Below are 15,085 nucleotides of genomic sequence, written 5' to 3' on the forward strand. Positions count from 1 at the left end.
CCTGGAATTTACAACATTCTTCTCTAAGTCAGACCACACTGTGGTCAGACCACACCTAAAGATATTTTAAAAGTGAAACTTGAGTACATTAAAAGGAGAGAGATAAGAATGGTTAAGGGATTTGAAAATGTGCCATTTGAAGTACTAAAAAGGAGCTGACATATAGATTCAGGGATCAGATCTGATAGACAGAGTACCTGAAGAACTATGGATGAAGGTTCATAACATTGTATAGGAAGCAGTGATCAAAACCATCCCTAAGAAAAAGAAATGCAAAAAGGCAAAATGGTTGTCTCAGGAGACTCTAAAAATAGCTGAGAAAAGAAGAGAAGTGAAAGGCAAAGGAAAAAAGGAAAGATATACCCATCTGTATGCAGAATCCCAAAGAATAGCAAGGAGAGATAAGAAAACCATCCTAAGTGAACAATACAAAGAAATAGAGGAAAATAATAGAATGGGAAAGACTAGAGATCACTTCAAGAAGATTAGAGATACCAAAAGCATATTTCATGCAAAGATGGGCATAATAAAGGACAGAAACATTATGGACCTAACAGAAGCAGAAGATATTAAGAAGAGGTGGCAAGAATACACAGGAAAACTATACAAAAAAGATCTTAATGATCTGGACAACCACAATGGTGTTATCACTCACCTAGAGCCAGACATCCTGGAATGTGAAGTCAAGTGGGCCTTAAGAAGCATCACTACAAATAAGGGTAGTGGAGGTGATGGAATTCCAGCTGAGCTATTTCAAATCCTAAAAGATGATGCTGTGAAAGTGCTGCACTCAAAATGCCAGCAAATTTGGAAAACTCAGCAGTGGCCACAGGACTGGAAAAGTTCAGTTTTCATTCCAATTCCAAAGAAGAGAAATGTCAAAGAATGTTCAAACTACCACACAATTGTACTCATTTCACATGCTAGCTAGGTAATGCTCAAAATCCTTCAAGCTAGGCTTCAACAGTGTGTGAACCAAGAAATTCCAGATGTACGAGCTGGATTTAGCAAAGGCAGAGAAACCAGAGTCAAACTGCCAACATCTGTTGGATCACAGAAAGAGCAAAAGAATTCCAGAAAAACATATACTTCTGCTTTATTGACTATGCAAAAGCCTTTGACTGTGTGAAAAGTGAAAGTTGCTCAGTTGTGTCCGACTCTTTGTGACCCTATGAAATTCTCCAGGCCAGAATACTGGAGTGGGTAGCCTTTTCCTTCTCCAGGGGATCTTCCTAACCCAGGGATCGAAGCTAGCTCTCCCGAATTGCAGGCAGATTCTTTACCAGCTGAGCCACCAGGGAAGCCCCTTTGACTGTGTGGATCACAACTATCTGTGAAAAATTCTTAAAGAGATGGGAATACCAGACCACCTCACCTGCCTCCTGAGAAATCTGTAGGCAGGTCAAGAAACAATTGTGAGAACCAGACATGGAACAACAGACTGGTTCCAAATTGGGAAAGGAGTATTTCAAGGCTGTATATTGTCATCCTGCTTATTTAACGTATATGCAGAGTACATCATGCAAAATGCTGGGCTGGATGAAGCACAAGCTGGAATCAAGATTGCTGGGAGAAATATCAGTAACCTCAGATATGCAGATGACACTGCCCCAATGGCAGAAAATGAAGAACTAAAGAGCCTCTTGATGAAAGTGAAAGAGGAGAGTGAAAAAGTTGGCTTAAAACTCAACATTCAAAAAACTAAGATCATGGCATCCGGTCCCATCACTTCATGGCAAATAGATGGGGAAACAATGGAAACAGTGACAAACTTTATTTTCTTGGGCTCTAAAATCACTGCAGATGGTGACTGCAGTGATGAAATTAAAAGACCCTTGCTCCGTGGGAGAAAAGGTATGACAAACCTAGACAGCGTAATAAAAAGCAGAGACATTACTTTGCTGACAAAGGTCCATCTAGTCAAAGCTATTGTTTTTCCAGTAGTCATGTGTGGCTGTGAGAAACCATAAAGAAGGCTGAGTGCCGAAGAATTGTTACTTTTTAACTGTGGTGTTGGAGAAGACTGTTGAGAGTCCCTTGGCCTGTAAGGAGATCCAACCAATCCATCCTAGGGGAAATTAGTCCTGAATATTCGTTGGAAGGACTGATGCTGAAGCTGAAGTTCCAATACTTTGGCCACCTGATGTGAAGAAGTGACTCACTGGAAAAGAGCTTGATACTGGGGAAAGATTGAAGACAGGAGGAGAAGGAGATAACAGAGGATGAGATGGTTCGATGGCATTGCTGACTCAGTGGACATGAGTTTGAGTAAGCTCCAGGAGTTGGTGATGGACAGGGGAGCCTGGCATGCTGCAGTTCATGGGGTCACAAAGATCGGACATGACTGAGTGACTAAACTGAATGGATTCAGAGTTCTTATAAAAATTAAAGCTTCTTTCCTAGTGAACACTTCATGGTAGTAGAGAAAAAGAAACAATGGCGATAGATGGGAGTGAAAACTAGTACAGCCACTATGGAGAACAGTGTAGAGATTCCTTAAAAAACCGGAAATAGAACTGCCATACAACCTAGCAATCCCACTGCTGGGCATACACACCGAGGAAGCCAGAATTGAAAGAGACACATGTACCCCAATGTTCATTGCAGCACTGTTTACAATAGCTAGGACGTGGAAGCAACCTGTATATCCATTGGTAGAAGAATGGATAAGGAGGTTTTGGTACATATACACAATGAAATATTACTCAGCCATAAAAAAGAATGCATTTGAGTCAGTTCTGATGAGGTGGATGAAACTGGAGCCTATTACACATAGTGAAGTAAGCCAGAAAGAGAAACACCAATACAGTATATTAACGCATATATATGGAATTTAGAAAGACAGTAAAGATGACCCTATATGCAAGACAGTAAATGAGACATAGATGTAAAGATCGACTTTTGGACTATGTGGGAGAAGGAAAGGGTGGGACGATATGAGAGAATAGCATTGAAAATGTATATTACCATATGTAAAATAGATGACCAGTGCAAGTTCGATGCATGAAGCAGGGCACTCAAAGTTGGTGCTCTGGGAAACCCAGAGGAATGGGTGGGAGGGAGGTGGGAGCGGGGTTCAGGATGGTGGGACACGTGTACACCCATGGCTGATTCATGACAATATATGGCAAAAACCACCACAATATTGTGAAGTAATTAGCCTCCAATTAAAATAAATAATTTTTTAAAAAAAGATTAGCAAAAAAAAAAAAAGCTTTTCCAGATTTCCCCAAAGTTCTTTCTTTTCTTTTTCTTTTAATTTTTTGGCCACACCACAGGGCACATAGGATCATAGTTCCCCAACCAGGGATCAAACCCATGCCCCCTGCATTGGAAGCATGGAGTCCTAACCACAGGGACTACCTGGGATGTCCCAGAGTTCTTTCATTTCTTAATTCTTTAATTCTATCTAGTAGATTGTGTACTCCTTGAGCACTGGACCAGCAATCCAATGCAAGTAACCCATTAAGTTGGCTAATTCCAGTCATGTTAAGTGGATCTTTTAAGTGGTCAATTAAGTAAGAGGAAAAAGTTGCATTAAAATAGGCCACAGCACCTTAATATATTTTGAACAAACAACTGAGACTCTTCCAGAACAAGTGAACTATTGAGAGGATTAGGGAAAAAGCATTTGGAAGATTCTGCATTATGGCTGTGGGATTAGGGGATTTTAGGGGAATTGTATAAAAAGCCCAGTTTTCTATGCTAGCAGACCTTAGTGCTAATTCCTCCAGCTTTCTTTTAACACTCGGAAGGAAGGAATCATCAGAGAATCCCTATAAATTTATCAAACTTCCAAAAGGAACCCTGAGTTTTTTTCTAATACTCATACCCCAACATTCTACCTACCAAATTTCTTGCCTTTCTCATCCCTGAATTCTACCCTCACTATGCTGATTTTAAGCCTTTAGAATCAGCTAATTTCACACATGCCCAGCTCAGCCTGTCTTCTTGCCTGATGTGTTCTTTCCTACCAAGTCCCATTTCCTTTCTTCCTTTGTTCTCTAGAATTACTATTCTCTTGTTAAGGAAATATTACAGCCTTTTGTAGAACACTGTCTACTTGCTTGCCTTGACCAAAATCTAGTTTTCTTTTATCTTTGTCTCTTTTGTAACCTCTCAAGAGCCCTTGCAAGGATCCCACTTTCATTTAGTAACTTTCTTCCCTTGCAAACCATATGAAATGATACAATTCTCTGGATCACAAGGAGGCATTATGTCATAGCATGGCATTCAAGTTCCTTCACAAATTGGATAAAGGCTGCTTTTTCAGGTCTATCTTTCACTTCTTTTACCATATATCCTATCATCTTCTAGATCCTATCTAGATCCTATCATCTTCTAAATCTTCTAGCTGACTTACCCACTAAGCAGCAAACACAGCAGGTAATATGTTGAAAGCTCTTTGAGGCTTCTCTGCTCTGCTGCATGTGGGTTCTGAGTTCCCTAACCAGGGATTGAACCCACATCCCCTGCACTGGAAGACAGATTCTGAACCACTAGACCACCAGGGAAGTCCCTGAAAGTTCTTTAAATACAAGAGTCAAGTTTATTTGCCTTTGTCTTCCAAGACTAGACCAATGCCTAGCACATGGGAGGCAGCTAATAAATCTCTATTCAATGAATGCAAGTCCAGCTTTGGTGGTTTTCTAAACTCTACAGTTGTTGTTCAGTCCCTAAGTCATGTCTGACTCTTTGCAACCCCATGGACTGTAGCATGCTGGGCTCCACTTTAGAGTTGGGTTTAGAGTTGGATACAACCAATGGAGGAAATGAACAGGCTTTTTCTACACAAATAAGGAGTAAAGGGAAAGGCATACAAGACAGTGAAAACAGCAGAAGCAAAGGCATAAGGTATGAGTACCTTTAAAGTTGGCTCAAATTTTCTCTATGGCATAGTGCCTATAAATTCCTGGCATAAAGCTAATCATTGAAATTGAGAGTTTCCATGTTAGGTACTATCCTACCTTTGTTTAGCCATGTCCTTGATGTTGGTGTTAAATTCCTGCTACTGGAACTCTTTGTGCATTGGTGCATAAATTTATTTGTTAAGACTGGGTATTGAGTTGCCTTTGACCTTACCCCTCACTCTCACCAAATAAAAAAGGTGTATATATACATAATATACATAATAAAACCTTGTAAGGTAAGGTTTATTTCCCAAGGGACTTAAGGCATAAAACAGATTGACAGTTTATTTTTACTTCCTTCTCTCTGTGGTATAAAGCCCCTTTGTGATTGAGTACAAGAACAGATGTGTTTCCCATCATCCTCCCACCCTTTTACTTTGAACCTAACTTTTCATATAATTTTTATCATTTTCTCATGTCCATATCTCATTTCCCAGTTGAAAGACTATTTTAGGGAGGAGGCAGATATTGGTTGGAAAGCAGATTAGGAGAAATTTCTTCCAAAGACAAAGTGGGAAAGAGTAAGCTACCAAAGTTAATATGGTTATATTCTGGTGGTGGAAGGGTAAGGTGATCAACTGAATGTGTAACTTCCTTGGTACAGAAAACTAGCCTGTTTTCCTTTGAATTCTCCATAGCATGGTAATTGTTAATAGGATTATTATTCATACTGAGGTAATTTTACACTTAAATTTTTGATTTTTTTTTCTCTTTAGGGTTAAAGACATTGCCCCCACAAAGTGAAATGATGACAGAAGTAACTAAAGTTCAAGAGGATATGGCAAAACAGTAAGAATTCTCCCAATTTTTCCCATTCAATTCTTAATAAGAGCAATGTTGTACTCTATTTATTTTTCTTGTGTTCATTTAAGGATTTAGATATTTTGAAGGAAAGGAAATAATAGTTTGTCACAACAGAATAGAGAAATACCACCAAGTGATTAGAGTATGGATGGGAAAGGAGAGAAGAGCTTAAGAAAATCCTATGTGTAGGGCCTAAAAGAAAAGTCAAGTAGGAAAAAGCACATGGAGGGAAAACCAGGTATGTTATTTTGGCAAGAATTACTTGAAGGGCTGTTAGAGCTGCCAGAGAAAGGAGGGGCAGCAATGAATTAATGAGGGGTAGATATGGTCAAATTACAAATCTGTAGGTAGACTTGCAGATCTGCAGAGGACATTTGCTGGCTGGCCTGTGACAGCATACTCAGGCCCCAGTAGCTCTTGGTATGAGCAGTCTATATGATCTGGGAAGGTGGTACCATCAGCTAGCTGCTTAGTGCTTATTTAGCAATCTGAATTTCAGAACTTAAACTTATTCACTGGGGGATTTTTATTTGAATGAAGTTGATGTTGATCAAGTCCTGAAAGTCAGAGGCACAATCACCCCATGCCCAAAGATGTGGTTTTCTTCAGTTATGGGATTATACCAGTGTAACTCTCCCTTCTGGGAGGAAGAGAAAGTTTTTATTTAACCCTGATACCCTTTCTAGATGCCCTCCTGTTTTCCTCCTTCCTTTCACTGCCAAACTTCAACAATATAAACATTCTGTATTACATGTTCTAAATTGGCACCCTTTTCTCCATTGTAAATTGTAATTGGCACCCTTTTCTCCATTGTAACTTCCATCCTTATTCCTGAAATTGCTCTCTTAAGAGTCATCCATGAACAACTTAATTTTTCTTTCACTACTGAGTTTGGTGCTTTTTAACACCTCTTCCTTCTTGGAGTGCTTTCTTTCCCTGGCACTATTTATTATTTTTATTATTAATTATATTTATTATTGGGCTTCCTAGGTGGCTCAGATGGTGAAGAATATGCCTGCAATGCAGGAGACTTGAGTTCCATCCCTGGGTTGGAAAGATCCCCTGGAGAAGGGAATGGCCACCCACTCCAGTATTTTTGCCTGGAGAATTCCATGGACAGAGGAGCCTGGTGGGCTACAGTCCATGGGGTCACAATATTATATTATTTAAATAATTTATTATATTTATTATTTAATATGTATTTATTATCAATTATTATATTTATATCATGTATTATATTTATTATATTATTTAAATATATTTATTATTACCCCATTTCAATTTTCCTCCTTTCTTTCCTTTGACTTACCTTCCGACTGTGAGCAGTTCCTAAGGATAATATTTAACTTTTATTGAGGGTCAACTTTGTGCAAATACTAAGTGTTTTACATGTATGAGTTTATTTAATTCTCGAAACAATCCTACAAAGCAGGTACTAGTGTATCTCTGTGACATCTTCCTGAATACCACAGCTGTTGACCCACTACATGCCTGTAAACCCATGAGCTAACATAATACCTGTTAAGGGAAAGCTCTCAAATTCTTTCCTGTCTTACCTTCTTCTCCTCTAAACTTTAGTCCCATTTCATAAATTCCTTTGCCTATCTATCATTTCCTCAGGAATTCTATCTTACCAGTTCTATTTTAAATTTATTTTGTATCATTTTTCCTGCCCTGTTTTTAATAGTTTCTTTTGGTGTTTCTATTTTTATTTTATTTTTTTCCCCCCCTTCCTCCTCCAGCTTTATTGGATAGTTTAAAATTACATTTCTATTTTCTAGGACTTCAGTTGCTTTTTCCATCTGACTTTTAAAAACTGATTACAGCAAATGAAACACAGTTGTCTAAGTGATATAGTATACAAAAATAACATCTTGATTTCTGTGAAAATGCATTTCTCTGCAATTCCTGAATAGCTCCAAATTATGCTAACTCTGAGCATAGATGTTTACTCTGGGTTTTAGGGTTAGACTTTGAACACGTGTTCTACACCGTTGCCATCACCATCTATTTGCCCAGCATCGACGCTGCGGTGAGGCTGTTCCTGCTCAGGCTTTCATCCCGAGTGCTCGCGCACAGCCGTTAACACGCGTGTTTGTCTTTTTGTTTACTCCCACTCAGCTGTATGTTCTATGTAGGGCCTGGTACAGATGTCACTTGATGTTATTTAATAGCTACTGAGGTCAGACAATCCAAGGCAGTCATTATGCTAAAATTAAAGTTATTTATGGAAGCTCACAGACACTTCCAGGATCGGTTTTACCTCCTACATGGGAACATATTCGAGAAACCCAGAACGGGCTTCCTGGTCTGACTCAACTCTTCCCATTCATCAATCCCTATTCACCAGTGGCGCGGAAAGGGGGTTCTTTAACAAAGCATTATACATTAACACCTCTACCAAACTAAACATAAACTTTTTTTTTGTAGTTAAATGCAGAAAGTCGATTTTTTTTTTCCCACCCCTTTCCTCCTTTTACACGGCAAGTAAAGCTCACTGGCCTGGGAGTAGCCTCTGTCTGCCAACCTTTGGCCAGTGAAGAGGATTCAGAGAAAATAATACAACCATTAATCAGAAAAGGAGGGGCGACAAAGGAAAGCGATTAAGCTGTGGCCTCGATCGTGCATTCCCGTGCAAGGTGCCCTGACTCGCCACAGCGGTAACAGTTGACTTCACTCGTCTTGCTGCAGTTGATGGCGACGTGACCAGTTTTGCCACACCTGTAGCACTTCACTTTGGTGCAGTCTTTCTGGATGTGCCCGAACTCGCCGCAGGAGTAGCACTTCTGCTCGTCGGCGTGGTCGCAGTCGCGGGCCAGGTGGCCGGGCTTGCCGCAGTTGTAGCAGCACTGCTCCCGCTCCCGCTTGGGCTCCTTGCAGTCCTTGGCGATGTGGCCGCCTCGGCCGCAGTTATAGCAGGCATCCTCCTGAAGGTCACAGTCCTTGGCAAGGTGACCAGACTCTCCACAGCGATAACAGATGTCTGGAAGAGACGAGGAGACAAACTGGAAACCTCTATCCGAGGTAAAACCACCTCTGCCACGGCTTCTCATTCCACGACCCTGGCCTCCACCAGTGGGGCACTCCCGGGCCCAGTGGCCAGACCGTCCGCACTTGAAGCACTCGTTGCTGCTCATGGCTGCAGTCAGGTCTTCCGCGTTGCAGGAGCCCGCAGCGGCCGAGACTCAAGCGCAGACCGGGAGGGCAGCTCGTGAAGCGGCGGCTGTTTATTTTCAGGGACCCTCTATTTTTATTTTTTAAAAAAATTTGTTGGCTGTACAGCATGTGGGATCTTAGTTCCCTGACTAGGAATTGAACCCATACTCTCCTTCCCCCATCCCTCCTCCCCCTGAATTGGAAGTGCAGAGTTTTAAACACTGGGCTGCCAGGGAAGTCCCTTTTCCTGTCCTTTTTGGATTTCTAGTAAGCCCATCTAATCTCAGTTAACCTGACTTGACTTTTCTCTTATTTCTTTTCTGTCCCACTGTTCTTTTTTTTTTAAATAGAAAGTAAAAAGAGAAAGTCATCAGTTAACTCTTTAAATCCCACTGGCTTCCCCGATCCCACTAGTGGTAAAGAACCCACCTGCCAATGCAGGAGATATAAGAGATGTGGGTTCAATCCCTGGGTTGAGAATATCCCCTGGAGGAGGGCATGACAACCCACTCCAGTGTTCTTGCCTGGAGAACCCCATGGACAGACAAGCCTGGTGGGCTATAGTCCCTAGGGTCGCAAAGAGTAGGACATGACTGAAGAGACTTAGCATGCACTTTTCACATAGGTATTGTACTGTTACCACATTTTCTCTCCCAAAAGCCCATTTTGCTCTTCAAATCTGCACTTGGTGTAATCATTCCATCTGGTTCCATTTGGAGGAACCTTGTTAGGATAAGTCATCCTCCCCCTCCTTTCAGGATTGCAAATTAATGTTGGTCCTGGGAAGTCCTGCCCTTTGGACTCTACCACCACCTCCCTCATGAAACAATTGAGGATCCCAAACTTGAGAATTTTTGTGGTGGGTTCTTTCTGACAACATCAGAGTCCTCTGTAATTCGATCTGCTATGTTTGCTTCCATATATCCACCCTTATTTTCTACAGCATTCTTCCTCTACTGTAGGTAGTGCCCACGAATACTCTGTGCTTACATTCTATACTCATTGTTGCCTTCTTCCTTCACTGTGCCACTCCCTTGACTTGTAATGCTCTCCTCTTTGTGCTCACTTTATCTATTTCTTCCACATCCTTCAAGAACTTATCATAGCTCTGTTTCAACTACCCTCCTCTACATTTCTATATTTATCAGCCTAAAACCACATGATTTAACAAAGTCTTGAATTCTTCTCTGTTTCATGTGTACCTATCTACTCCAGTAGATTATAAAGGTCCTTAAGGATAGAGACAGTGTCTTTTCTTTCTTCTCTGTTTTCTATAGTTCCTATCCCAATATTGAGCCAAAAGCAGATACTCAGAAAGCACCGATTGATTGAATTGTTAATAGGCCATGGTTTCTGTCTTCTCTGCTTCAGGTTTGTGGAAAGCCAACGCCATACCATTCAGGGAGACTATATAGGTACCATGGATGAACTTGCTGATCTGGTGGGCGTCAAGCCCAATCTTCTGTCCCTGGCCTTCACTGACCCCAAACTGGCATTCCAATTATTTTGGGGACCCTGTACTCCAGTCCAGTATCGTCTACAGGGTCCTGGAAAGTGGGATGGAGCTCGAAAAGTGATCCTCACCACACAAGATCGTATCAAGAAGCCACTAATGACAAGAATACCTGAAACCGATAATTCTAACACTTCCACAATAACAATGGCCAAGTTTGTGTTGGCTGTTGTTTTCTTTGCCGTGGTTGTGACCTATCTGTAGCTGTTCCATTGTCATGGTCCCAGTTTTCTTTGAAAGCTGAATCTACAGATGCCTTTGGAGCCTGACAAGATTGAACAACATTCAATGCCCAAAAAGAGATATTTCTTATTGCCCAGAAGTCTACTTTTCTTTCTCTTTCCAAAGCTTTCATTCTTTTTCCTCTTTTCCCTACAGTGAGATCTCAGCATTTCATTTCTATTGACTTACTTCCCTTACTCTTATGACTCATTACTTTTTCCTTCCAGTAATTCCTGGACCATGAGCTTAGATACTCTTTTAGTCATCTTTGTTTCTCCTTAGCAGAATTCCTGGCATGTGGCAGGTGCTTAATAAATGTGTGCTGTCATTTATCAAATATTATGGTGGGGAACATAAGCCAATATCTACATAAGAAATGGGTGACTCCATGTAACTGTGCTTCTGACAGTATTTTCTACTAGAAGCTGAATCTTTTGTTGTTTTTAATATATAACTAAATGTATTTTTCCTGAAAGATAAGAGAAAAAAATTGTCTTATAACTGTTGTACACACCTAAGATAAGATATATAGATACTTAAACATTTTGTTTCACTATGTATTCACTAGTATATCTGATACCTGGTCATTTTTATTCTTTTCCGCTAAGTAACACATCTCTATTTTTTCAATGAGAACTACCTTCAACTATCTAGGCTCATGGATCATTCTAACAATCTAGCAGCTGCCAACAGGCTCAACCTGACTGGAAAAACTGGGATTTTAAATTAGCGGTCCAGTCCTTTTTGATCTCTCAGCTGTCATGTTAGGATACAAGACTTTATCTTAGGAACTGTGATAAGTAGCCATCAACTGCTATAGTATGATGCACAAATGTGACTGGATTTCCTCCCCCACCCCCAACTCCCACTGTCTCGCCTCCATACCCTCCCACACACAGAAAGTCAAGGTAATGCAAAGAGGTCAGTTATGTAATAAATTAAAATTGATGATAACTAAATATAGGGGGTGTTCTACTTTTAACAGTTATGTCAGTAATTGCAAGTTGTGAAAAACAAAGCAAATGAAATGAAAACCAGGGACTCCAGTTTATGTCCAAGAGCTGCTATTGATTCTGTTTTCTCATCTGTAGAAGTGTTGCTCTGTTTTTGTGCCTTAGAGAAGTTAGCTAAGTGTTAATTGTTGGGCACACTGAATTTCATGAAGAAAGGTACTGGATGTACCAATCAGATGTGTTCATAAAGATGCTGTTGTATAATACATTTTGGGATTACTGTCTATTACTTAACAAAAGAATAAGTTTGAACAACTGAAGAAACAACACTAGAAATTATTTTCTTTCCCAATATAAATAAGAGAACCAGAAATGTGAGAACTACAACTTCTTCTTAATCATATAACTATTAATATTTGTACAATTCCCTGCTATTTTGCCTGTGGAAAAACTTTTTGAGAATGATAAGGTCTTTTGCCTTCCATAATTCTTGTGATACTTGGGATTTATCCTCTATTAAAATGGACCTAGTATCTTTTTTTTTAATTGGAGTACTTGCTTTACAATGTTTTGTTAGTTTCTACTATACGGCAAAGTGAATCAGCTATATGTATACATATATCCCCTCTGTTTTTGGATTTTCTTCCCCATTTCCTCACCACAGAGCACTGAATAGAATTCCTTTTGCTATACAGTAACTTCTCTAAAATGGACCTAACGTTTTCTAATCTGCAGACTATTCTAGTGCAAGAGTAAATGAAAAGCCACTTCTTTTTCATTTCCTTCTTTTAACATATACATTTTCCTCTTTTAGCATGTAAGTTTGTTGAATTAATAGTCCTTTGACAGCATAATTCCTAGTTATCAGTAATAAATACTCCACTTTTCTCTTTAAATAAAAAGCATGTAATTCTAAGCTCATTGACTCTCTCACTTTATGTATAATATGAAAGTTTACCAAAAAAAAACCCATCATCATAAACCAAGGTAAAAGTCAGATGTGAATAGGAAAATGAACTCAAAACAAACTCAAGATACAAAGCCCTAGTTACTGATTTTGTTGTCGTTGTTGTTTAGTCGCTAAGTCATGTCTGACTCTTTTGACCTGATGGACTGTAACCCACCAGGCTTCTCTGTCCATGGGATTTCCCAGGCAAGAATACTGGAGTGGGTTGCCATTTCCCTCTCCAGGGGATCTTCCCAACCAGGGATCAAATCCACATCTCCAGTGTTTCCTGGATTGCAGGTGAATTCTTTACTGCTGAGTTATCTGGGAAGCCCCAGTTACTGATTAATACTCATCAATTTACCACATCTTTCTTTTGTAATTATATTAAAAAGTAATATCATTTTCCTAATTATATTATACAAAAAAAAAAAAAAGGAGAGAGAGAGAGAGAAAGCTTTTTTGTAGTACCAGAAAGTAAGGAAGTGCTCAAAAAGCAAACTGGTGGGAGTATGTCATAGGGACACAGGAACCAACTGAAAATGGCCCCAGTGGCCAAAGCTGAATAACAGTACAAATAATCTAGTGATCTCGAGTGGCTTAGGCCTGCAGCAGCTTGAAGGGGGGTTTTGGTTCTCAGCCAGAGATTGAAGCTGGATCATGATGGTGAAAGCACCAAATCCTAACCACTAGGCCAGTCGTCAGTGACAAGGCCCTGGCTCTTCAGCTTTGCAGAAAAGAATTCCCACAAAGAGAGAAAGTAGTGAAACCTGTATTTATTAGGAAGAAAAAGGGTACCATATGTGTGGTTAAATACATGGACACACTCCCTTTGTGGCAATTTGAATTATTTTTATGGGGCATTTCTTCCAGTTTCTTTTGGCCAATCATTTTGATTTGCCTGGTTCGGTGTTCATATTTGGTATATCTCAGGATCCTCCCGTATGTACCAAGATGGATTCTATGGAAAAGGCCTATGGGTAAAGCATCCCTTAGCACTCCCCTTCAAGGGGACTTTCTGTGAATGTGTGGTCAGGGAGGTCTCCTGACTTCAAGAATGAAAAATACATGGCATGGGCGGGGCTCAGCCTCCTCCCTTGACAAGATATTTTTGTTTTGGACTTTCAGTCCACAGGGAATAAATCTCCAATCACTTCACTGGGTGGGGTGGGGGTGTGGTAATCTACTCCTGCCTCACTAGTACTGGATTATAATATAAAGTATAAAAAAAAATGCCCATGAGTCCATACTGATATAAATAAGTGATTGAGTAATAAATAGGGCAGAACAGACAAAACTCCCATAGGAAGAATTTTGAACCTTTACATAACTACACTACCCTCGAGGAGTTGAATCACAATTCCCCACTCCTTAAGTATAGGCTGCAGAGAGTGACTTCCTTCCAAAGAGAACAATATGAAAAGGAGGAGAATTAACTTTGCAGTGGAGAAATCAGACAAACACTACTTCAACTGGGTGATCAAGATTAACATCAACAGTGAAGTCATGTTGACAGTATGTACTCTTGATATGATGTGATGAGAAAGGTACTTTACATCTATGGTCTTTCTCCCTAAAACCATAACCCAGTCAACCCATGAGAAAAACATCAGACAAACCCAAGTTCAAGAATATCTTACAAAATACCTGACCATCTCAAAACTGTCAAGCTCATCAAAGAAAAAGGAAGGTCTGAAACTGTTGTAGTATAGAGGAGCCTAAGGAGACCTGATGTCTAAATGTAATGTATCTTGGATGGGTCTTGGAAAATAAAAAGGACAACAAGTAAAAGAAAACGGAATTAGTGTTAATAAACTACGGATTTTGGTTAATAACAGTGTACTGATTGGTTTATTGGTTGTGACAAATGTACCACAGTAATATAAAATGTTAACAATAAAATAAATTGGATGTGGGATATTCAGGGACCCTATACTATCTTCCCAAGTTTTTCTTAAAACTATTCTAAAATTTTTAAATTATTAAATAAAAAAGAAACATATTCCTTTGGTTCAGGATTTGACCCAGAGCCATAATCTAGTGGAATTTTCTCAGAGGAGAAGTTATATTGGACAGTACCATTCATTTAAATTACTTTCTTTTCCCTTGATTAGTCTACAAATTAAGCTGTTTTAATAAGGCACACTATAACTTACTATAGCAATTATTTTCCTTTGCTGAGTAAGTATAGGCTACAGTTGTAGAGGAAAAAATGGTAATATAAGGTCAAAAGACACATTTTCTTAAAATACTCAGTTAATTTTTTTCTTGTAGCTGAGTATATTAAGACAGTCATCTCCACTAGCAAATTGTATGACATATTAATGACAAGTACATTCATGAATGAGATAATTCTACTCAATATTGGATCTCTGCATTGTTAATTTTATCAATAGTAATATAAAACATACTGAAAGGTTGTTGTTGAATCATGCAAAGACGCCGGGAATTCAATCCGGGGCCAGAGGCGAGGCTTGATCGCTCAGAGCTTTTGTGTAATAAAGTTTTATTAAAGTATAAAGGAGATAGAGAAAGCTTCTAGACATAGGCATCAGAAGGGGACAGAAAGAGTACCCCCCTG

The 15,085-nt window shown here is 39.6% G+C and overlaps 2 protein-coding genes across 5 annotated transcripts in view; one reads left to right on the forward strand and one right to left on the reverse strand.

Moving 5' to 3' along the window:
- Window positions 1-12,474, forward strand: part of FMO5 (flavin containing dimethylaniline monoxygenase 5) — a 39,699-nt gene extending 27,225 nt beyond the window's left edge. For all 4 annotated transcript variants that reach the window (XM_044944460.1, XM_006075834.3, XM_006075833.2 and 1 more), the window contains 2 exons: window positions 5,627-5,699; window positions 10,242-12,474. In XM_044944460.1, coding sequence (XP_044800395.1) covers window positions 5,627-5,699; window positions 10,242-10,587 — 419 coding nt within the window. In that variant the 3' untranslated portion in view covers window positions 10,588-12,474. The remainder of the gene's footprint in view (window positions 1-5,626; window positions 5,700-10,241) is intronic.
- On the reverse strand, window positions 7,445-8,924 carry LOC102410590 (cellular nucleic acid-binding protein-like). Its single transcript, XM_044944461.1, has 2 exons — window positions 8,728-8,924; window positions 7,445-8,697 (listed from the first exon to the last, which is right to left on the reverse strand). The coding sequence occupies exons 1-2, from the start codon at window positions 8,849-8,851 to the stop codon at window positions 8,318-8,320; spliced, it is 504 nt and encodes a 167-aa protein (XP_044800396.1). The 5' UTR covers window positions 8,852-8,924; the 3' UTR covers window positions 7,445-8,317.
- Window positions 12,475-15,085: the final 2,611 nt, after the last annotated feature.

Source organism: Bubalus bubalis, chromosome 6 (assembly GCF_019923935.1).
Source record: "Bubalus bubalis isolate 160015118507 breed Murrah chromosome 6, NDDB_SH_1, whole genome shotgun sequence".
NCBI classification, from domain to species: Eukaryota; Metazoa; Chordata; class Mammalia; order Artiodactyla; family Bovidae; genus Bubalus; species Bubalus bubalis.